This window comes from Pogoniulus pusillus, chromosome 6, assembly GCF_015220805.1.
Source record: "Pogoniulus pusillus isolate bPogPus1 chromosome 6, bPogPus1.pri, whole genome shotgun sequence".
Classification (NCBI taxonomy): Eukaryota; Metazoa; Chordata; class Aves; order Piciformes; family Lybiidae; genus Pogoniulus; species Pogoniulus pusillus.
Window position 1 is genome coordinate 228,493 of NC_087269.1, and position 20,312 is coordinate 248,804.

Here is a 20,312-nt window from a genome sequence, read left to right on the forward strand (position 1 = left end):
CTACCTCTACCTCTGCCTCCATCCACCTCCAGCCCCCCTCCAGCCCGGGCCAGATCCCCACCTGCCTCCTCCCTCTCGTTGACCTCAAAGCAGCTCCAATAATCCTTCTCCTTCACCAGGATCTTCCTCCTCTCCAGGATCTCCAGGGTCAGCTCCTCAGCTGTCATCGCGGCTGGGATCTGGCAGGGGAACTCTGCCATGAGTCCCCCCAGCCCTCCAGCACCCACTGCCACCCTCCTGCCACCTCCCAACCTCCCTTCCCCAGGCCTCCACGGAGCTCTGGGTCCTTGTCCCCCTCTGTGTGCCCCAGGCCACCTCTCACCTTGATGTGCTGCTCAGCCTCCGGCGTCTTCTCCTCCAGGTAGACAGTGCAGATGAAGTCCCCAGCTTGCTGCAGACCCGAGCAGGAAGCACTTCCAGCACCCACCCAGCCCCTGCCTGGAGCACCTCCAGCAGATGCTGGAGCTGGTGCCGAGATCTCCCTGCAGGGGGGAGGTGCCCGTGGGGGGATCAGTGCCCACCTGGGTGCCACTAGATGCTGCCTCCCGCAGCTTCATGATGGCCAAGATCTCGTCCTGCTGCTTCTTCATCTCCTGCTCCTCCACCTGCCAAGGCAGAGCAGCCCAAGGAGCCATCAGGGCACGGCTTGGCCACCCTTGAGTGGCACCACAGCAGCTCAGGGTCCTCTGCTCCCTCGCCCAGCCGTGCCAGCGCCTCCAGCCCGGGGGTTCTGCCCACAGATGCTCTGGGACAGAGCCAGTCCAGGTCCCTCCTCCTGCATCCAGCTCCCTCCTCCTGCTTCCAGCTCCCTCCTCCTGCTTCCACCTTCCTCCTCCTGCCTCCAGCTCCCCACCCTGGCTGGGAGCTGTCCACAGCCGCAGCTGGAGGCAGCTGCAAGGAACCCACGTTGAAGATCTCCACGTAGTGGCTGATGAGGTCCTCCACCACCCTGCCTGCCTTCAGGTCCTTCCCGTCCGTCTGGAAGAGGGTGGGCCCGAAGACTATGGCCAGGTTGTGAGTGTTCATCTGGTTCTCACTGGAGAACAGCTGCACCCTGCAGGGACCTCAGCGTCAGGATCAGACCTGCCCTGGGACCAACCCTGCCCCAGCACCACCAACCCTGCCCCAGCATCACCAACCCTGCTCCAGCACCACCAACCCTGCTCCAGCACCACCAACCCTGCTCCAGCATCACCAACCCTGCCCCAGCACCACCAACCCTGCCCCAGCACCACCAACCCTGCCCCAGCACCACCAACCCTGCTCCAGCACCACCAACCCTGCCCCAGCACCACCAACCCTGCCCCAGCTCAGAACCTCCCCCAGCACCATCAGAACCTCCTCCTCAGCCTCATCCCACCCCAGCCCCTGATGGGGCACATCCTGACCCCAAGTGCCTCTCCCTTCCTCTCTTGCACTGAGGCAGGAGGGATGAAGGCTCTCTCCTCCTCACAGCAGACTAGGGGATGCCCAGAGGAGCTCAGAGCAGGGCTGGCAGTGCCCTGGCACCCCTGGCATACCTGAAGAGGTGGTTGATGAGTGCCTTCAGCGTGGCCCTGTTGACTGTGGGGAGGGCGTCCAGGAGCCGCCGATACTCCTTCAGCTTCTCCTCCTCATCCTCCAGGTCTGCCAGGAGAAGGTCAGGAGGAGCATGGAGGGGGTGAGTGAGACCCATGGGCACACCTGCCCTGAGACCATCACCCACACAGCCTGCCTGGCATCCTCTTGCTCCACTCTGGGCATGGAGCAGTCCAAGGCCCAGAGCATCCCAAGGCCCAGAGCATCCCAGCTCCATGTGGCTGAGCCATTCCATAGTCTGGAGCATCCCAGCTCCATGGGGCTGGAGCATCCCAAGCTCTGGAGTATCTCAGCTCCATGGAGCTGGAGCATCCCAAGCTCTGGAGTATCCCAGCTCCATGGGGCTGGAGCATCCCAAGCTCTGGAGTATCTCAGCTCCATGGAGCTGGAGCATCCCAAGCTCTGGAGTATCCCAGCTCCATGGGGCTGGAGCATCCCAAGGCCCAGAGCATCCCAGCTCCACAGAGCTGAAGCATCCCAAGGCCCAGAGCATCCCAGCTCCATCCCCACCCATCTTCCTCCACCTCCATCCCCCTCCCTCCACCTCCATCCACCTCCCTCCACCTCCCTCCACCTCCATCCACCTCTCTCCACCTCCATCTCCCTCCACTTTCTTCCACCTCCATCCCCCTCCCTTCTTCTCCCTCCACCTCCATCCCCCTCCCTTCTTCTCCCTCCACCTTCCTCCCCCTCCCTCTACCTCCCTCCACCTCCACCTCCATCTCCCTCCCTCCACCTCCCTCCTTCTCCCTCCCCCTCCCCTTCCCTCCCCCTCCCTCCACCTCCACCTCCATCCCCCTCCCTCCACCTTCCTCCCCCTCCCTCTACCTCCCTCCACCTCCACCTCCACCTCCATCTCCCTCCTTCCACCTCCACCTCCACCTCCATCTCCCTCCACTTTCTTCCACCTCCATCCCCCTCCCTCCACCTTCCTCCCCCTCCATCTCCCTCCCTCCACCTCCCCCTCCATCTCCCTCCCTCCACCTCCACCTCCACCTCCCTCCCTCCACCCCTGCTCCCTGCCCACCAGCTGCCCCCCCCATGCCTGCTGCCAGGCAGGGCACTGACCGCTGGCCTGCAGCCAGTGCTGGCCCCAGCGCTGGGTGAAGATGCCCTGTGCCAGCTCCCTGAAGAAGCGCTTGAGGGTGCTGGCGACGTCGTCCACCTGCTGCTCGCCCTGGCGCAGGCGCAGCCCGCGGGCATCGCGGCGCAGCAGCTGCAGCAGCCCACAGCTCCGCGACGTCTGCCCGCTCTTGCGGTAGATGCCCTCCGACGTCAGCCCTGCCACGGGCACCAGCCTGAGCACAGCGCCCACCGACGCCTGCCTGGCACAGCCCACGGCAATGCCTGCCTGGCACAGCGCCCACTGACGCCTGCCTGGCACAGTGCCCACCGACGCCTGCCTGGCACAGCGCCCACTGACGCCTGCCTGGCACAGCGCCCACCGACGCCTGCCTGGCACAGCCCACGGCAATGCCTGCCTGGCACAGCGCCCACCGACACCTGCCTGGCACAGCGCCCACCGACACCTGCCTGGCACAGCGCCCACCGACGCCTGCCTGGCACGGCCCCCAGCAACGCCTGCCTGGCACAGCGCCCACCGACGCCTGCCTGGCACAGCGCCCACCGACGCCTGCCTGGCACGGCCCCCAGCAACGCCTGCCTGGCACAGCGCCCACCAACGCCTGCCTGGCACAGCCCCTGGCAACGCCTGCCTGGCACGGCCCATGGCAACGCCTGCCTGGCACAGCCCCCGGCAACGCCTGCCTGGCACAGCGCCCACCGACGCCTGCCTGGCACAGCCCACGGCAACGCCTGCCTGGCACTGCACCCAGCAACGCCTGCCTGGCACAGCCCATGGCAACGCCTGCCTGGCACAGCCCCCGGCAACGCCTGCCTGGCACAGCCCACGGCAACGCCTGCCTGGCACTGCACCCAGCAACGCCTGCCTGGCACAGCCCCCAGTAATGCCTGCCTGGCACAGCCCCTGGCAACGCCTGCCTGGCACAGCCCCCAGCAACGCCTGCCTGGCACAGCCCATGGCAACGCCTGCCTGGCACAGCCCCCAGCAACGCCTGCCCGGCACAGCCCCCGGCAACGCCTGCCTGGCACAGCCCACGGCAACGCCTGCCTGGCACTGCACCCAGCAACGCCTGCCTGGCACAGCCCCCAGTAATGCCTGCCTGGCACAGCCCCCGGCAATGCCTGCCTGGCACAGCCCCCGGCAACGCCTGCCTGGCACGGCCCCCAGTAATGCCTGCCTGGCACAGCCCCGTGGGGGTGGGTGGGTACAGGACTAAGCCCTGCTGGGCACACGACCAACTCTTGGTGGGCACAGCCTCTTGGGGGTGGGTGGGTATAGGACTAAGCCCTGGGGGGCACAGCCCTCAGAGGGGATTGGGCACACAACTGCTGGGGATGGTGGGCACACAACCAACTCCTGGTGGGCACAGCCCTTGGGGGTGGGTGGGTATAGGACTAACTTCTGGTTGGCACAGCCCCTTAGTGGGAGTGATTGGGCACATGAGTAAGTGCTGGTTGGCACAGCCCTTAGAGGAGTGGGTGGGCACAGGACCAGCTGCTGGCGGTGGTGGGCACAGGACTAACCCCCAATGGGTACACAACCAGATCTGGGTGGGCTAGACCAGGCTGAAGGTTGGCATCTGCTGAGCAGTGCCAAGGGGCAGCAAGTGCCAGCCAGGCTGTGCCCACCTAGACCAGGCTGAATCTTGACCCTGAGTGGGCTCTAAAAGGATCCCTTTTGCCACCCTGATGCCAACCTAACCTTCCCCTGGCACACAGGCAGTGCCGAGGTGGGGGTGGAGATGAGGGAGGGGTAGAGGGGTGGGGAGGAGCTGTGGGTGGTGCCCAGCTGGGTGCCAACTTACCACACTGGGTGATGTATTCGATGCAACGTTCCACCAGCAGGGGGACGTTGGCATCGGTCAGCTGCTGCTCTGCCAGGCTGGCACCGGTGCCAGCTGCAGCCTTCTGAATGGCCTGCACCCAGCCCTGGAAATCCAACCTCCGACCCCCCTGCAGGTACAAGGTCCTGCCAGCAGAGGGCAGCTGGTTGGTACGGGGGGCACGGGTGCCAACCACACCCTCCCTGTCCACCCACCCACACCCCCCCTCATGCCCACCCCCGTGGTGGATCTGCAGCAGCATTGGGCCTGGGGGGCCTGGGGGTGGTCCGGGGGGGCCTGAGGGGGGGGCTAGGGGGAGGTGAGGATGCCCCTGGGTGGGTTGGCACTGGGGGGGGTGGGCAGGGGTCGAGGGGGGGTCGTGAGGTGTTGGGGGGGGCTGGGCTTGGACCCCCCCCGAGGTCTCCTCTCACCTCCTCCTCTCCACCAGCACCAACACTTCGTTGTCTCCCTGGATGGCTGCGGGAGGAAGGCAGAGACCTGCATCAGCCTCACTGGGAGGTCTCCCTCCCCCTCCTCTCCCTCCAGGGGCAGTGCCACGGTGAGGGCAGTGCCAACAGGTCCAGTGCCAACCCGCGGGGGAGCAAGTGGGGAATGCCCAAGAGGGAGGGGAGGGGGAGGAGATGATGGAGAGGAGGAAGGGGTGAGGATGATGATGGTAGAGTAGCTGCAAGGCAGGGGTGAGGATGATGGCAGAGTGGCAGTGGTTGGCACCCAGGGGTGAGGATGATGATGCCAAAGAAGCTGCCACCCTCTGCTACCTCCCTGGCACAGCCTCCCCCAACCCACCCTACCGCCGGGTGCCCACTTTGACCATCTCCTCCCCTTCCTTCATCCCTGCCAGCCTGGCAGTGCCCCCGGGGCAGGAAGGGACTCACAGAGCTCCTGCAGCTTCCTCAGCTGGATGGGCTCCTGCCTGTGCCCATGCTGTGGGCACAGATGGAGCTGGCATCCTGCCAGGGCAAACCAACCCTCCCTGAGCTGCTCCAGGTCCAAGCCTCCCTTGTAGCGCAGGCGCCCCAGGCGCTGGAAGTCCTCTGCCAACAGCTCCTCTGCCAGCGGGGGCAGGACTGCCTGGGCACGAGAGAAGGAGCAAACCATCGGTGCCACCCTGATGGGCACCTTAGGGGCACAGCTGAGGGGAGGGCACCGCCTCCCACCTTGGCTATGCAGAGCAGCCACTCGCGGGCACTGTCGGAGCTCTCTGACCCGAACAGGTAAAGCCTCTCGGCCTCGGTGTAGACCTCGAAGGTGCCCTCCAACCTAGGGCAAAGAGGGGCAGGGAGCCCTGGGCACGGGTGGGTGCCAGGCTGGGTGGGCAGAGGGACAAGGTCCTGCTCTAGGTTGGGCGTCTGAGGGTGCCAGGGTGGGGTGGGCACAGGGAGAAGGTCCTGCTCTAGGTTACGACCTGATGGGTACCAGGGTGAGGTGGGCAGAGAGAGAAGGTCCTGCTCTAGGTTGGACACCTGTGGGTGCCAGGGTAGGGTGGGCAGAGGGAGAAGGTCCTGCTCTAGGGTGGGCACCCACAGATGCCAGGGTAAGTTGGGCAGAGGGAGAAGGTCCTGCTCTAGTTTGGGCGTCTGAGGGTGGCAGAGTGAGGTGGGCACAGGGAGAAGGTCCTGATCTAGGTTATGACCTGATGGGTGCCAGGGTGGGGTGGGCAGAGGGAGGCTACAGGGAGACTATGGGGATACTATAGGGAGTCTATGGGGATACTATGGGGATACTATAGGGAGACTATGGGGATACTATAGGGAGACTATGGGGATACTATGGGGATACTATAGGGAGACTATGGGGATACTATAGGGATGCTATAGGGAGACTATGGGAGTACTATGGGGATGCTGCAGGGAGACTACAGGGATACTGCAGAGGCACTGTGAGGACACCACAGGGACACTGCAGGGATACTACAGGAGTAGTATAGGGAGATTATGGGGATACTATAGGGGCAGTATAGAGCTACTATGGGGATACTATAGGGGCAGTATAGGGATAGCACATGGATTGTATGGGGATGCTACAGAGATACTACAGGGATGCTGCAGGGATAGTATGGGGATGTTACAGGGACGCTATAGGGATACTATGGGGATGCTATGGGGATAGTATGAGGATGCTACAGGGATACTATGGGGATGCTATGGGGATAGTATGAGGATGCTACAGGGATACTATGGGGATGCTATGGGGATAGTATGAGGATGCTACAGGGATACTACAGGGATGCTATGGGGATAGTATGAGGATGCTACAGGAATACTACAGGGATGCTGTGGGGATAGTATGAGGATGCTACAGGGATACTATGGGGATGCTATGGGGATAGTATGAGGATGCTACAGGGATACTATGGGGATGCTATGGGGATAGTATGAGGATGCTACAGGGATACTACAGGGATGCTGTGGGGATAGTATGAGGATGCTACAGGGATACTATGGGGATGCTATGGGGATAGTATGAGGATGCTACAGGGATACTATGGGGATGCTATGGGGATAGTATGAGGATGCTACAGGGATACTACAGGGATGCTATGGGGATAGTATGAGGATGCTACAGGGATACTACAGGGATGCTGTGGGGATAGTATGAGGATGCTACAGGAATACTACAGGGATGCTGTGGGGATAGTATGAGGATGCTACAGGGATACTACGGGGATGCTATGGGGATAGTATGAGGATGCTACAGGAATACTACGGGGATGCTGTGGGGATAGTATGAGGATGCTACAGGGATACTACAGGGATGCTGTGGGGATAGTATGAGGATGCTACAGGGATACTACAGGGATGCTGTGGGGATAGTATGAGGATGCTACAGGGATACTACAGGGATGCTGTGGGGATAGTATGAGGATGCTACAGGGATGCCACAGGGATGCTGTGGGGATAGTATGAGGATGCTACAGGGATACTACAGGGATGCTGTGGGGATAGTATGAGGATGCTACAGGGATGCCACAGGGGTGCTGTAGGGATACAACAAGGCTGGCACTCGGGCCGTGCAGAGCTGCCCGGGTGCCCGCCGTGCCCGCGGTGGTGGTGCCAGGCGGGTGCCCAGCCCTACCCGTGGGTGTGGGGGGGGTCCCTGGCCAGGCAGACGATGTCCTGCGCCCGGAGCTGGCCGCTGGGCGCTGCGCTGCGCTCGCTCTCGTAGTAGCTGAGGACTCCCTCCCGCAGCCTGCACCAGCGGCGGCTGAACTCTGCCGGCGGCAGGAGCGGGCTCGGCAGCTGCCCCTCCCCCACCGCCCGGCCCGGCCCCCGCCCGGCCGTGCCAACCCCCGGCCCGGCTGGCCACAGGCCAGCTCCTCAGCGCCACCCCTGAGCGGCTCCCCAGCAGCCTCCCGCTCAACCCAGCCTCACCCAGCCCCGCCTTGAGTGATGCCCACCCTTGGGTGCCAACCTCCCAGCTGGCCTGGCCACAGCCAAGCTCCTCAGCACCACCTCTGGGGCCACCTCTGAGCACCCCTCAGCAGCCTCCCACTCAACCCAGCCTCACCCAGCCCCACCTTGAGTGATGCCCACCCTTGGGTGCCAGCCTCCCAGCTGGCTTGGCCAACGTCCAGCTCCACGGTGGCTGCACCAAACTCCTCAGCACCACTTTTGGCTTCCTCCTCCTCCTCATCCTCCTGCCCCTCCCCCCCTACCTTCTGTGCTCTTCCTCTCCCCGAGGGGCTTGGCCATGGATGGGGTCTTGTAGAGGAAGCCATTGTGGGTGACAGAGGGCAGGGGCACCAAGTAGGCCTTCTCCTGGCTGATGCCCACCTCCAGCCGGGGGGTCTCTGCCAAAGGGACACCTCCAGCTTGGCACCAAAGCTCACCAGGCCCCCCCCCAGCATGGCCCTTTCGGCTCTGTACCACACCCCCTGCATCCCAGCTCCTCCCAGGGGCTCCTCCAAACCCATCCCAGCTCCTCCCATGGGCTCCTCCAAACCCATCCCAGCTCCTCTATCCCAGCTCCTCCAGCCCACTCCAGCTCCTCCAAACCCATCCCAGCTCCTCTATCCCAACTCCTCCAGCCCACTCCAGCTCCTCCAAACCCATCCCAGCTCCTCCAGCCCACTCCAGCTCCTCCAGCCCATCCCTGCTCCTCTATCCCAGCTCCTCCAAACCCATCCCAGCTCCTCCAGCCCACTCCAGCTCCTCCAAACCCATCCCAGCTCCTGCAATCCCATCCCAGCTCCTCCAAACCCATCCCAGCTCCTCCAGCCCACTCCAGCTCCTCCAAACCCATCCCAGCTCCTCCAGCCCACTCCAGCTCCTCCAGCCCATCCCTGCTCCTCTATCCCAGCTCCTCCAGCCCATCCCTGCTCCTCTATCCCAGCTCCTCCAGCCCACTCCAGCCCCTCCAGCCCATCCCTGCTCCTCTATCCCAGCTCCTCTATCCCACTCCAGCTCCTCCAAATCCATCCCAACTCCTCAATCCCACTCCAGCCCCTCCAGCCCATCCCTGCTCCTCTATCCCTGCTCCTCTATCCCAGCTCCTCCAGCCCATTCCTGCTCCTCCAGCCCATCCCTGCTCCTCTATCCCAGCTCCTCCAGCCCACTCCAGCTCCTCCAGCCCATCCCTGCTCCTCTATCCCAGCCCCTCCAGCCCACTCCAGCTCCTCCAGCCCATCCCTGCTCCTCTATCCCAGCCCCTCCAGCCCATCCCAGTTCCTCCAGCCCAGCAATCCCAAAGCTCTGGAGATGACTTCCAGAGCCAATCCCAGCAGGATGAGCTCAGAGCTTTGGCTCTCTGCAGCTCTCTCCCAGACCTCTTCTGTCTTCAGCTCCCAAACCCCTCGGCCCTGACCTGATGCCAGCTGCTGAAGCTGGCACCCTGGAGGTGCCCAGCCCAAGCTTCCCCACGGCTGGGAGGGATCCCATGGGATCCACCGACCCAGCTGGAGCTGGCATTGGAGGGGGGGGGGGGAGGGAGCAGGGAAGAGGTTTGGCTCCCAGTGAGGGGGTACAGCAGGTGGAGGTTGCCCAGCTGGCAAGGGGGATGCCCTCGAGAAGCTCTCAGAGGTGCCCACATCACACCCAAGGTGGCACAGGAGATCTGATGCCAACCTTCCCACTGCTCTCAACTCCCCACCCAGGCCTGTGGGCCAGTGGGCCCAGCTGGCACATCTCTCCCTCTGCCCCCCAGCCCTCAAGCCCTCGAGGTGCCAGAGCCTGGCAGCACCAAGCAGGCCACTGCTGGGCAGGGCACAGAGCTTGGCACCTTTCCCCCCCGCAGCCTCCAGCAGCTCAGTGATGCCCTGGCTGCAGCTCCCTGGTGCCCTCTCGGGGGGCAGAGCTCCTACCTGAGGTCTTGTTCTGCAGCAGGAACTCCATCTGCAGCCTCTGCCCACTGCGCTCTGCCAGGGCCAGGGGCGTGGGGCACAGGGGGTCGCCGCTGGCACAGCTGGCAGAGGCCCCGCAGAAGAGCAGGGCCTGGGTCTCGGCCAGGTCGCTGGTGGTGACAGCCACGCAGAGAGCCTGGCAGGGCACAGGGCAGGGTGAAGGGCCCTGGGGGGAGGAGGAGGAGGGAGGGACGGGGGGAGGAGGAAGGGGAAGAGGAGGGGGAGGGGGAGAGGGAGGGGGGAGAAGGAGAAGGGAAGGAGAGGGAGGGGGAGAGGGAGAGGGGAGAAGGAGAAAGGCAATGAGGAGGAGGGAGGGAGAGGGAGAGGAGAAAGGAGAGGGGGAGGGAGAGGGAGGGGAAAGAGAGGAGAGAGGGGAAGGAGAGGAGGAGGAGGGAGAGGAGAAAGAGGGGAAAAGAGTAGAAAGAGGACAAGGAGGGAGAGGAGGATGAGGAGGGAGAGGGAAAAGAGCAGAAAGAGGAAGAGAAGGAAGAGGGGAAAGAGCAGAAAGAGAAAGGAGGATGAAAAGGAAGTATGAAAAAGAGGAAGAGGAGGGAGAGGAGGAAGAAAAATAGGAGAAAGGAAGAAGAGGAGGAAGGAAATGAGAAGGAAGAGGAAGAAGAGAGGAAACGAAGAGGAAGAAGAGGGAGAAGAAATGAGGAGGAAGAGGAGAAAAAAGGAGAAAGGGGAGAAAGAGGAGGAAGAAAAAGGGGAAGAAAATGAAAAGGAAGTGGAGGAAGAAAAAGAGGAGGAAGAAGAGGAAGAAAAAGAGGAGGAAGAGGAGGGAGAAAAAGAGGAGGAAGAGGAGGAAGAAAAAGAGGAGGAAGAGGAGGAAGAAAAAGAGGAGGAAGAAAAAGAGGAGGAAAAAGAAGAGAAAGAGTAGGACAGGAAGAAGAGAAAGAGGAAGAAAATTATAAGAGGAGGAAGAAAAAGAGGAGGAAGAGGAAGAGGAGAAAGAGGAGGAAGAAAAAGAGGAGGAAGAGGAGGAGGAAAAAGAAGAAAAAGAGGACAGGAAGAAGAGAAAGAGGAAGAAAATGATAAGAGGAGGAAGTAAAAGGAGAAAGAAGGAGAGGAGAAAGAGGAAGGAGTGGAAGAAAATTATAAGGGAGAGGAGGAAGAGGAGGAAGGAGGAGAGGAGAAAGAGGAGGAAGAAGAAGAGGAGGAAGAGGAGAACCTGAGTCGGCAGGAGCCGGACGGGAGCGCTGCGGAGCTGCTTCCCCCCCAGCCCCAGCCGCAGGCGCAGGACAAAAGCGACTGGAACGGGGAGGGAGGAGGAGGAGGAGGAGGAGGAGCAGGAGGGGGGCAGGGAGGGGGGAAAAGTTGGGAATGGGACAGCGAATCCCTGCTGGAGCCGGGATGAGGTCACCGGGAACGGGCGGGACCGCTCCGGCCAGGCAGCGAAAACAAACTGGGACCACGGGAGGGGTCCTGAGGCCACCCCCGGGGCTGGGCGGGGGGGGCTGGGGGGGGCTGCTCCCAGGGGATCAGAGCTGCTGGGGGGATTAGGGGTGCTGGGTGCCCCCCATGGCTGTGAGGGGGCTGGGGGGGTCATGGGATCAGAGCTGCTGGGGGGATTAGGGGTGCTGGGTGCCCCCCATGGCTGAGAGGGGGCTGGGGGGGTCATGGGATCAGAGCTGCTGGGGGGATTAGGGGTGCTGGGTGCCCCCCATGGCTGAGAGGGGGCTGGGGGGGTCATGGGATCAGAGCTGCTGGGGGGATTAGGGGTGCTGGGTGCCCCCCATGGCTGTGAGGGGGCTGGGGGGGTCCAAGCCCATGGGATCAGAGCTGCTGGGGGGATTAGGGGTGCTGGGTGCCCCCCATGGCTGAGAGGGGGCTGGGGGGGTCCAAGCCCATGGGATCAGAGCTGCTGGGAGCTGGGAAGGGCTTGGGAGTTCTGGGGGTGGGGGGCAAGGAGGGGATGCAGGCTGAGAACTGGGGGTTGGGGGTACAGGGGGGGAGGGAGGGGGAGAGGGGGAGGGGGGAATCATCTGACCCCACCCACCCCAGCCAGCCTCATCCAACCCCAGCCAGTCTCAGCCAGCTCCATCCAACCCCAGCCAGCCCCTCCCAACCTCCACCTAACCCCTCCCAGCCCCTCCCAGCCCCTCCCAACCTCCATCCAGCCCCTCCCAGCCCCTCCCAACCTCCATCAGCACCTCCCAGCCCCTCCTAACCTCCATCCAACCCCTCCCAGCCCCTCCCAACCTCCATCCAACCCCTCCCAGCCCCTCCCAACCTCCATCAGCACCTCCCAGCCCCTCCTAACCTCCATCCAACCCCTCCCAGCCCCTCCCAACCTCCATCCAACCCCTCCCAGCCCCTCCCAACCTCCATCCAGCCCCTCCCAGCCCCTCCCAGCCCCTCCCAGCCCCTCCCGGTGCCCGCGGGGGTCCCCGACCCTGTCGAGCTCCTCCTGGTGGCCGGAGAGGGGATGGCAGCGTCGGTATTTGCCCTCCTGGTACTTGGCCACCAGGAAGCGGCGCCGCTGCCAGCTGGCACTGCTGGGGGTGATGGCTTCGCTGGCAGGGAGGTTGGCAGCCCAGAACTGGTTGGCCACAGCATTGCCCAGCTGCTGGAAGAGCTGGGGGAGGGCACAGCGAGGTCAGAGGGGTGGTGCCAGGGGGGTGGAGAGTGGTTGATGTTGGTGTGGTGGTGCCAGGGGGGTGAAGAGTGGTTGATGTTGGTGTGGTGGTGCCAGGAGGGTGGAGAGTGGTTGAGGTTGGTATGGTGGTGCCAGGAGGGTGGAGAGTGGTTGAGGTTGAGGTGGCAGTGCCAGGAGAGGGTGAAGAGAGCCTGGGCACAGTAGGGGTTAGGTGGGGACAGTCCTGCAGGGCTCTGTTGGGGCTGAGGATGAGATGCCCATGGAGGTGCCCACAGTGCCCAAGCCCTCCCTAGGGGTTATGTGGAGGGGCTGGGGAAGGAGCAGTGCCCACAGCTGCCCAGGCTGCAGCGGTGCCCACCCCCAGCAGATCCCCCACGCAGCCCACGGGGGGGTCTCCAGCTGCACCCCCACACCCCCACACCCTTCCCCCTGCCCTCCCACGGCCACATCTGGCAGCAGCTTCCAGCTGCGGAGCCGGCGGAGGAGGAGCCAGCAGCTGGCAGCACCTCCGCAGCTGTCCCCGGGGGAGGGAGGAGGAGGAGGAGGAGGAAGGCTGCAGCTGGAAGCTGCTCCCGGGCAGGGGTGGGACAGCAGCAGGAATGTTGGGATGGGGTTGGGAATGCCAGGAGAGGCCTGAGAGCAGTGCCAGCCGCGGTGCCACCGAGCCGCAGCGGCTCTGCCCTCTGTGCCCCCTGCCCAACCCCGGACCCAGCCCCGGCTGTGCCAGCAGGGCACTGGGCACAGAAGTGGGGAGTGGGAGGGAGGGACCTCTGGAGCCCACCCAAGCCCCCTGCCAGCCCTGCCCAGCCCAGCGCCTGCCAGCCCTGCCCACTCCCTGCCAGCCCTGCCCAGTGCCGCATTCCAGCCACGGTGCCACGGAGCTGGAGCTGCTCTGCCCTCTGTGCCCCCTGCCCAGCCCCCCTCCCACTCCCGTCTGTGCCAGCAGGGCTGTGGGCACCTGGCACAGAACCCAAAGTGGGAGGGGGAGTGGTAGGAAGAGACGTCTGGTGCCCAGCCAGGGTGCCCAAGGGGCAGTGTGCCAGAGCAGGGCTGGCAGGGAGTGGGCAGGAGGCTCTGCAACCCTCCCTCTGGGCAGCCTGTGCCAGGTGCCAGCAGCCTCACCCCACACAAGCTGCTTCTGAATGCCACTCGCTGCCCCTTGGCACCACTCAGCAGATGCCAGCCTCAGCCTCTTGCCCCCCCTGCCCTCAGCTGTGCCCCTCCCAGGGCAGAGCAGAGGGCAGCAGAACCTCCCTGCCCCTGCTGCTGCCTAACCTCTGCCCACCTCCTTGCCCCCCCCACCAGTGCCCCTTGCTGGCTCCTGGGCACCTCCTTGTGCCCCCCAGCACCCTCCCCAGCTCCTTCCTCTGGCAGCTGCCCCCAAGCAGGTGCCCACCTCAGCTGTGCTGCTGCAAGAGGCTGAGCCCACCCCAGGGGGCAGGACCCTGCCCATGCCCTGCTTGGCCTTCAGGAGCTTCCTTCCTCCCCAGCTCTCAGCCTGCCCAGGTGCCCACTGCTGCCAGCTTGGTGCCACCACCAAACTGCCTGAGGGTCCACTCTGCCCTGCCCAGCATGCCCAGAAGGTGCCAGCTGGCCACAGACGTTGTGGCATAAGAGGGAGTTGGGGGGGGTCCTCTGCCCACCCAAACCATCCCCTTGGGGCACCTCGGGGGGTGCCAGGCTGCCCCTGGAGTAGGCTGCCCAAAGCCTGCCAGGCCCCAACGCAGTGCCAACAGCTCCCCCAGAGGGCACTGTGGGCATGGTCCTGTGCCCTACCTGCACCAACTCCTCCGTCCACACCTTCCTGTCCAGCTTCAGGCTCCTCACCTTGCTGATGCCAGGGCCCAGCCCCCGGTGCTCCCCTGCCAACCACAGAGGGCATCAGGAACCCGGCTGGGGCTGGAGGTGGCAAAGGTGCCCACCACTTCTACACATCACAGCCCAGCCCGTGGCTAGCAGGTGCCCAGCACCTTGTGCCCACTCTTGAAGGTGCCCAGCCCCTTGTGCCCACTCCTGCAGGTGCCAGCATCTCACAGGTGCCCACACTGAGGTTGGTGCAGCAAACCAGGGCAAGGAGGTGCCCAGGCGCTTGTGCACAGCCCTGAAGGTGCCTACCCTTGAAGGTGCCCACACTGAGATGAGTAGAACAACTCAGGCCAACAGGTGCCCAGCCCCTTGTGCCCCCCCGAAGGTGCCCAGCCCCTTGTGCCCCCCCCGAAGGTGCCCAGCCCCTTGTGCCCCCCCGAAGGTGCCCAGCCCCTGGTGCCCCCCCCGGCACCTGCACATCTGCTGCAGATGACCACGCAGAGGTTGATGGATGCCCAGGCGGGGCTGGGGGCACCGCAGTCGGCACAGCTGCGGTTGGCATCCACCTGCCAGATCCTCTGTGCCACCTCGGAGGAGGAGAGAGCCTCGGAGATGGCTTCCTGCAGAGCCTCCACCCACTGCTCCCGCTCCGGCTCCGACTCCGCCAGGAAGCTGCAGCAGGAGAGGGAGAGGGAGAGGGAGGAGGAGGAGGAGAAGGAGGAGGAGGAGGAGATGGAGATGGGGATGAGAAGGAGGAGGAGGAGATGGAGGTGAAGAAGGAGAAAGAGATGGAGATGGGGAGGAGGAGGAGGAGAAGGAGGAGGAGGAGGAGGAGGAGGAGGAGGAGGAGGAGGAGGAGGAGGAGGAGGAGGAGGAGGAGGAGGAGGAGGAGAAGGAGGAGGAGGAGGAGGAGATGGAAATGGAGATGGGGATGAGAAGGAGGAGGAGGAGATGGAGGTGAAGAAGGAGAAAGAGATGGAGATGAGGAGGAGGAGGAGAAGGAGGAGGAGGAGGAGGAGGTGATGAGGAGGAGGAGGAGGTGATGAAGGAAGAGGAGAATGAGATGGAGATGGGGGTGAGAAGGAGGAGGAGGAGGAGAGGGCGAGGGGCAGGAGAAGAAGAAAGGAGGAAGGAGGGAGAAGGAGGAGGAGAGGGAGGAGAGGGAGACAGAGGTGGAGATGGAGATAGGGAGGAAGAGGAGGAGGAGACAGAGGTGAAGAAGGAGGAGAAGGAGAAAGAGGTGGAGGAGATGAAGATGGAGAAGAGAAGGAAGAGGAGGAGGAGGAGGAGGAGGAGGAGGAGGAGGAGGAGGAGGAGGAGGAGGAGAAAGGAGGAAGGGGGAAAAGGGAGAAGGAGGTGGAGGAGGTGGAGGTGGCCAATATGGGCATGGGAATGGCCAGCGTGGGTATGGGAGTAGCCAACATGGGCATGGGGGCAGCCAACATGGGCATGGGGTGGCTGATATGGTCCTGGCAGCAGCGCTGGCAGCCCCTGCCAAGGGAGCTGTGCCCACCTGAAGGTCCTGTGGGGCGTGGCGAGGTCGAAGCCTTGGCGCTCCACCTCCTTGACGCTGCCAACCTTCATCTCGATGTAGGTGATGCCAATGCCCACCTGGTGGTCCTGCAGGGTGGGCAGAGCTGAGGGGAGGACCAGGGCAAGGGGCACAGATGGTGCCCTCTCTGCAGGAGCTGCTGCTGGCACTGCCACTGCACTGGTACTGGAGGCACTGGAACCACCAGTGCCAATGGGACCATACTGGGAGCACACTGGCACCATACTGGGAGAACTGGCACCATACTGGTGCCATACTGGTGCCACACTGGGAGCACTGGCACCATACTGGCACCATATTTGGACCATACTGGGCTGGTCCTGTAGGGCCCCCAAAGCCTGTAGCTAGTGCAGGAGAGGGCACCTTGGGTGGCACCACCCTGTGAGGTGCCCATCAGAGGGGTGCCAGGCCTGGGCTGTTGCCCCACCTCACTGTGCCCTACCTTCAGCTGGAGGTGCCAGGCGGTTCCCCCTCTCTGACTGGCACCAAGGCCCTCCATGCCCATCCCAGGTGCCCACCTTGGTGCCCACCCCATGCCCACCTACCTCTGCATTCTTGTAGAGGAAGACTTTGTCCCCTGCCACCACCACGAAGACTTTGTGCTTGAAGCCCCTCAGCTCCAGGATGCCACTCTTGCCAACCTCCTGGCTGGCATCGGTGCCCATCGGTGCCCTCTGCAGGGCTTTGCCTTTCCTCTCCTCCACTGCCTGCTGCAGGGCCCTGACCCACTCGTTACGGTCAGCTGTGGGTGGCAAAGAGGGCACAGGTTGGGTGAGGAGCAACCCAGAGGGAGAGGTGCCAAGGTGGGCAGGGGGAGAGGGGGTGCCAGGGGAGGTGCCAGGGGAGGTGCCAGCCCTCACCATCGCTCTCTGCCCGGAAGATGAAGCTGCGGTTGGTGGTGACGACCTCAAACTTCTGCTCCCCGACGGTGCCAACGTGCAGGATGCAGGAGACTGGCACCAGGCGCTTGGAGTAGGCATCCTGGGGGGCACAAGGAGGAGGGGAAGGGGTCGGCATCGGCGCCCTCAGCAGGTGGCATGGGCACCAACTCGGCTGGCACAAGCAGACAGTGCACACTGCACCCAGCCCCGCAGGCAGTGGGGTCAGCTTGTGCCAAGGTGGGCACAGGGACGAGTTCTGCTGTGCCCTTGTGCCAAGGTGGGCACAGGGACGAGCTCTGCTGTGCCCTTGTGCCAAGGTGGGCAGAGGGACGAGCTCTGCTGTGCCCTTGTGCCAAGGTGGGCAGAGGGACGAGTTCTGCTGTGCCCTTGTGCCAAGGTGGGCACAGGGACGAGCTCTGCTGTGCCCTTGTGCCAAGGTGGGCACAGGGACGAGTTCTGCTGTGCCCTTGTGCCAAGGTGGGCAGAGGGACGAGCTCTGCTGTGCCCTTGTGCCAAGGTGGGCACAGGGACGAGCTCTGCTGTGCCCTTGTGCCAAGGTGGGCACAGGGACGAGTTCTGCTGTGCCCTTGCCCCATCATGCCCACAGAGATGAAGTTCACTCCTGGAGCAGCTTCTCCGCTCCCCTCCCGCCTTGCCCACCCTGCCCCCTCCATGCCCACCTTGCCCACCCCATGCCACCCCTGCCCCCACTCACCTTCTGGCTCTCGAAGTACCTGAGGTGCTCTGGCTCCAGCCTCACCCAGCGCCTCTGGTAGATGTAGGACCTGGGGGGCACGACCAAGTGGGCACCCTCTGGAGGGCAGGACCTGGCCCAGCTGTGCCCTGCCGCCTGGCACAGGCAGCTGAGGTGCCCCCTGCCACGGGCACAGGCTGCCCCCCACCTCTCCCCCTCCAGCCAGCAGCTGGAGCAGCTTCTCCCTCGCCCCCTCCTCCTCCTCCTCTGTGCCTCCCTCGACCTTGGGCAGTGCCCTTCAGCCTGGGGCACCCTCCCAGCCTGGCTCTTCACGCCCCAGTTGGCACAGGGCCCGCCAGGGGGGCCAGCTTGGCATCGACCCCCCTCTGGGGGCATCGCAGGGCACTGCAGGCTGCTGGCGTCGGCAATGAGGTCACCCAACCCCCACCCCACGACTGCTCCCACGGGGCAGTGCCAACCCAATGCCAGGGCTGGCAGCAGAGGCCAGAGGAGTGCCCACCAGCCACGGGCCCCTGGGTGCCACTAGTGCCCCCTGGGTGCTGCAGGGGACCCCTGGGTGCCACTAGTGCCCCCTGGGTGCTGCAGGGGACCCCTGGGTGCCACTAGTGCCCCCTGGGTGCTGCAGGGGACCCAAGGGTGCTGCAGGGCTGCCAAGCAGGCATCAAAGGTGGGAATAAAGGAGGACGAGGAGGAGGGAGAGGAGAACAGGAGGAGGAGGGAGAGGAGAACAGGAGGAGGAGGAAGAGGAGAACAGGAGGAGGAGGAAGAGGAGAACAGGAGGAGGAGGAGGAGAAGAAGGAGGAGGAGGAGGAGGAGGAGGAGGAGGAGGAGGAGGAGGAGGAGGAGGAGGAGGAGGAGGAGGAGGAGGAGGAGGAGGAGGAGGAGGAGGAGGAGGAGGAGGAGGAAGAGGAGGAGGAGGAGAAGAAGGAGGAGAAGGAGGAGGAGGAGGAGGAGAAGGAGGAGGAGGAGGAGGAGGAGGAGGAGGAGGAGGAGGAGGAGGAGGAGGAGGAGGAGGAGGAGGAGGAGGAGGAGGAGGAGGAGGAGAAGGAGGAGAAGGAGAGGGAGGAGGAGGAAGAGGAGAAGGAAAAGGAAAAGAAGGAGGAGAAGGAGAAGGAGGAGGAGGAAGAGAAGGAGGAAAAGGAGGAAGAGGAGGAGAAGAAGAAGGAGAAGGAGAAGGAGGAGGAGGAAGAGAAGGAGGAAAAGGAGGAAGAGGAGGAGAAGAAGAAGGATGAAGAGGAGGAGGAGGAGAAGAAGAGAAGGAGGAAAAGGAGGAAGAGGAGGAGAAGAAGAAGGAGAAGGAGAAGGAGGAGGAGAAGGAGAAGGAGGAGGAGGAGAAAGAGAAGGAGGAGAAGGAAGAGGAGGAGGAGGAGGAGGAAGAGAAGGAGGAGAAGGAGGAAGAGGAGGAGAAGGAGAAGCAGAAGGAGAAGAAGGAGGAGTAGGAGAAAGAGGAGGAGGAGGAAGAGGAGGAGAAGGAGGAGGAAGAGGAGGAGGAGGTCCCTGTGCCCTCCCCAGCCCTGGCCACTCACCCCTGCGGTGGGCTCTTGTCCAGCCACCCTGCCTTGATGGTGCCCGCCGGGGAGCTGCTGCCGTGCCCGGGCAGGCTGTGCCCGCTGCTGGCCATGGGGGGGTGAGGGCAGGGCTGAGCCTGCCCCCGGCTGCTGCCAGCGCTGAGGGGCAGGGGCAGAGGAGGGGCAGGGAGAGGAGGGTTAAAAGCTGGCGGCTGCCTGGGAGGGGCCAACCCCGTGCCCACCCCCCATGATGCCCTGGGTAGAGGAGGGGGTGCCAGGCTGGCATCCAGCTCCCGGTAAGGTAGGATCCTGGATGCCAGCCTGGGCAAGCTGAGGAGGAGCAAGCCCAAACCCCCCTCACCTCCCCCCAGAGCTGGCAGCCCAAGGGCAGAGATGTGCCCACAGCTGCGCCTCAAGCTGGGCACTGCCCACGTGTGGCACAGGCAGAGGGCATCTCAGCACCTGCCCTCAGCTGGAGGTGTGGCAGGGGGGCACCAGGGGGCTGGCATCTGCCCCCCGGGCACTGCAAGCTCAGGGAGGCTGCAGGTTGGAGGCTGGCAAGTGCCAGGTGGGGAAAGGGCACTGGGGGGGGGAGGGAGGGGTTGGTGGCAGTAGCTGGAGGAGCCAGGGGGTGCCCAGGTGGGCAAGGAGGGCAGCAGCAGCCTGGCATGGAGCAGCAGTAGTGTGGGCAGCAGGAGCAGGGCAGGGATGGTGCCCCTGGGCTGGGCACTGGGGAGGGCACAGCTGGCAGGCTGGGGGCAGGGCTGGGCACAGCAGTGGCAGGAAGAGCTGCAGGGGCTGGGGCAGGGCACAGAAGAGGGCACAGAGCTGGGCAAGGGTGTGGAGGAGCAGGAGGAGGCTGTGGAGTGGTTGGGTAAGAGGAGATGGGCTCAGGCTGTGCCAGGGCAGGTGGAGGCTGTGCCTGAGCAGCACTTTGTGCCCCTGGAGGCTTGCCCAGGCCTGTGCCAGGCTGCCCAGGGCAGTGGTGCAGTGGCCATGGCTGGAGGGGCTGGCAAGGGGCAGAGCTGTGGTGCTGAGGCCATGGGTGGTGGTGCTGGGGCAGGGCAGGGCAGGGAGGGGCAGGGGAGGGGCAGGGGAGGGGCAGGGCAGGGCAGGGGCAGGGCAGGGCAGGGCAGGGGCAGGGCAGGGCAGGGCAGGGGCAGGGCAGAGCAGGGCAGGGCAGGGCAGGGGCAGGGCAGGGCAGGGGCAGGGCAGAGCAGGGCAGGGCAGGGCAGGGGCAGGGCAGGGGCAGGGCAGGGCAGGGCAGGGCAGGGGCAGGGCAGGGCAGGGCAGGGCAGGGGCAGGGCAGAGCAGGGGCAGGGCAGGGCAGGGCAGGGGCAGGGCAGGGCAGGGCAGGGGCAGGGCAGGGGCAGGGCAGGGCAGGGCAGGGGCAGGGCAGGGCAGAGCA

General features: G+C 64.3%; 2 protein-coding genes across 2 annotated transcripts in view; both read right to left on the bottom strand.

The window, feature by feature from the left end:
- Positions 1 to 20,312, bottom strand: part of ARAP1 (ArfGAP with RhoGAP domain, ankyrin repeat and PH domain 1) — a 35,724-nt gene that overhangs the window by 175 nt on the left and 15,237 nt on the right. The window contains exons 7-27 of the mRNA XM_064144051.1: positions 18,923 to 19,063; positions 17,397 to 17,466; positions 16,661 to 16,781; positions 16,346 to 16,542; positions 15,762 to 15,868; positions 14,721 to 14,920; positions 14,219 to 14,304; positions 12,239 to 12,421; positions 9,805 to 9,979; positions 8,161 to 8,295; positions 7,581 to 7,716; positions 5,663 to 5,765; positions 5,381 to 5,576; positions 4,916 to 4,961; positions 4,467 to 4,630; positions 2,647 to 2,859; positions 1,521 to 1,626; positions 907 to 1,054; positions 522 to 605; positions 323 to 391; positions 11 to 179 (exon numbers count right to left, since the gene is read on the bottom strand). Of these exons, the coding sequence (XP_064000121.1) occupies positions 11 to 179; positions 323 to 391; positions 522 to 605; positions 907 to 1,054; positions 1,521 to 1,626; positions 2,647 to 2,859; positions 4,467 to 4,630; positions 4,916 to 4,961; positions 5,381 to 5,576; positions 5,663 to 5,765; positions 7,581 to 7,716; positions 8,161 to 8,295; positions 9,805 to 9,979; positions 12,239 to 12,421; positions 14,219 to 14,304; positions 14,721 to 14,920; positions 15,762 to 15,868; positions 16,346 to 16,542; positions 16,661 to 16,781; positions 17,397 to 17,466; positions 18,923 to 19,063 (2,849 nt within the window). The remainder of the gene's footprint in view (positions 1 to 10; positions 180 to 322; positions 392 to 521; positions 606 to 906; positions 1,055 to 1,520; positions 1,627 to 2,646; positions 2,860 to 4,466; positions 4,631 to 4,915; positions 4,962 to 5,380; positions 5,577 to 5,662; positions 5,766 to 7,580; positions 7,717 to 8,160; positions 8,296 to 9,804; positions 9,980 to 12,238; positions 12,422 to 14,218; positions 14,305 to 14,720; positions 14,921 to 15,761; positions 15,869 to 16,345; positions 16,543 to 16,660; positions 16,782 to 17,396; positions 17,467 to 18,922; positions 19,064 to 20,312) is intronic.
- LOC135176428 (uncharacterized) lies at positions 18,196 to 18,917 on the bottom strand (the record flags this gene model as incomplete). The annotated part of the gene is made up of 2 exons (XM_064145581.1): positions 18,196 to 18,548; positions 18,683 to 18,917. Coding segments are annotated over 2 exons (588 nt in total), but the record flags the coding sequence as incomplete, so codon positions are not given.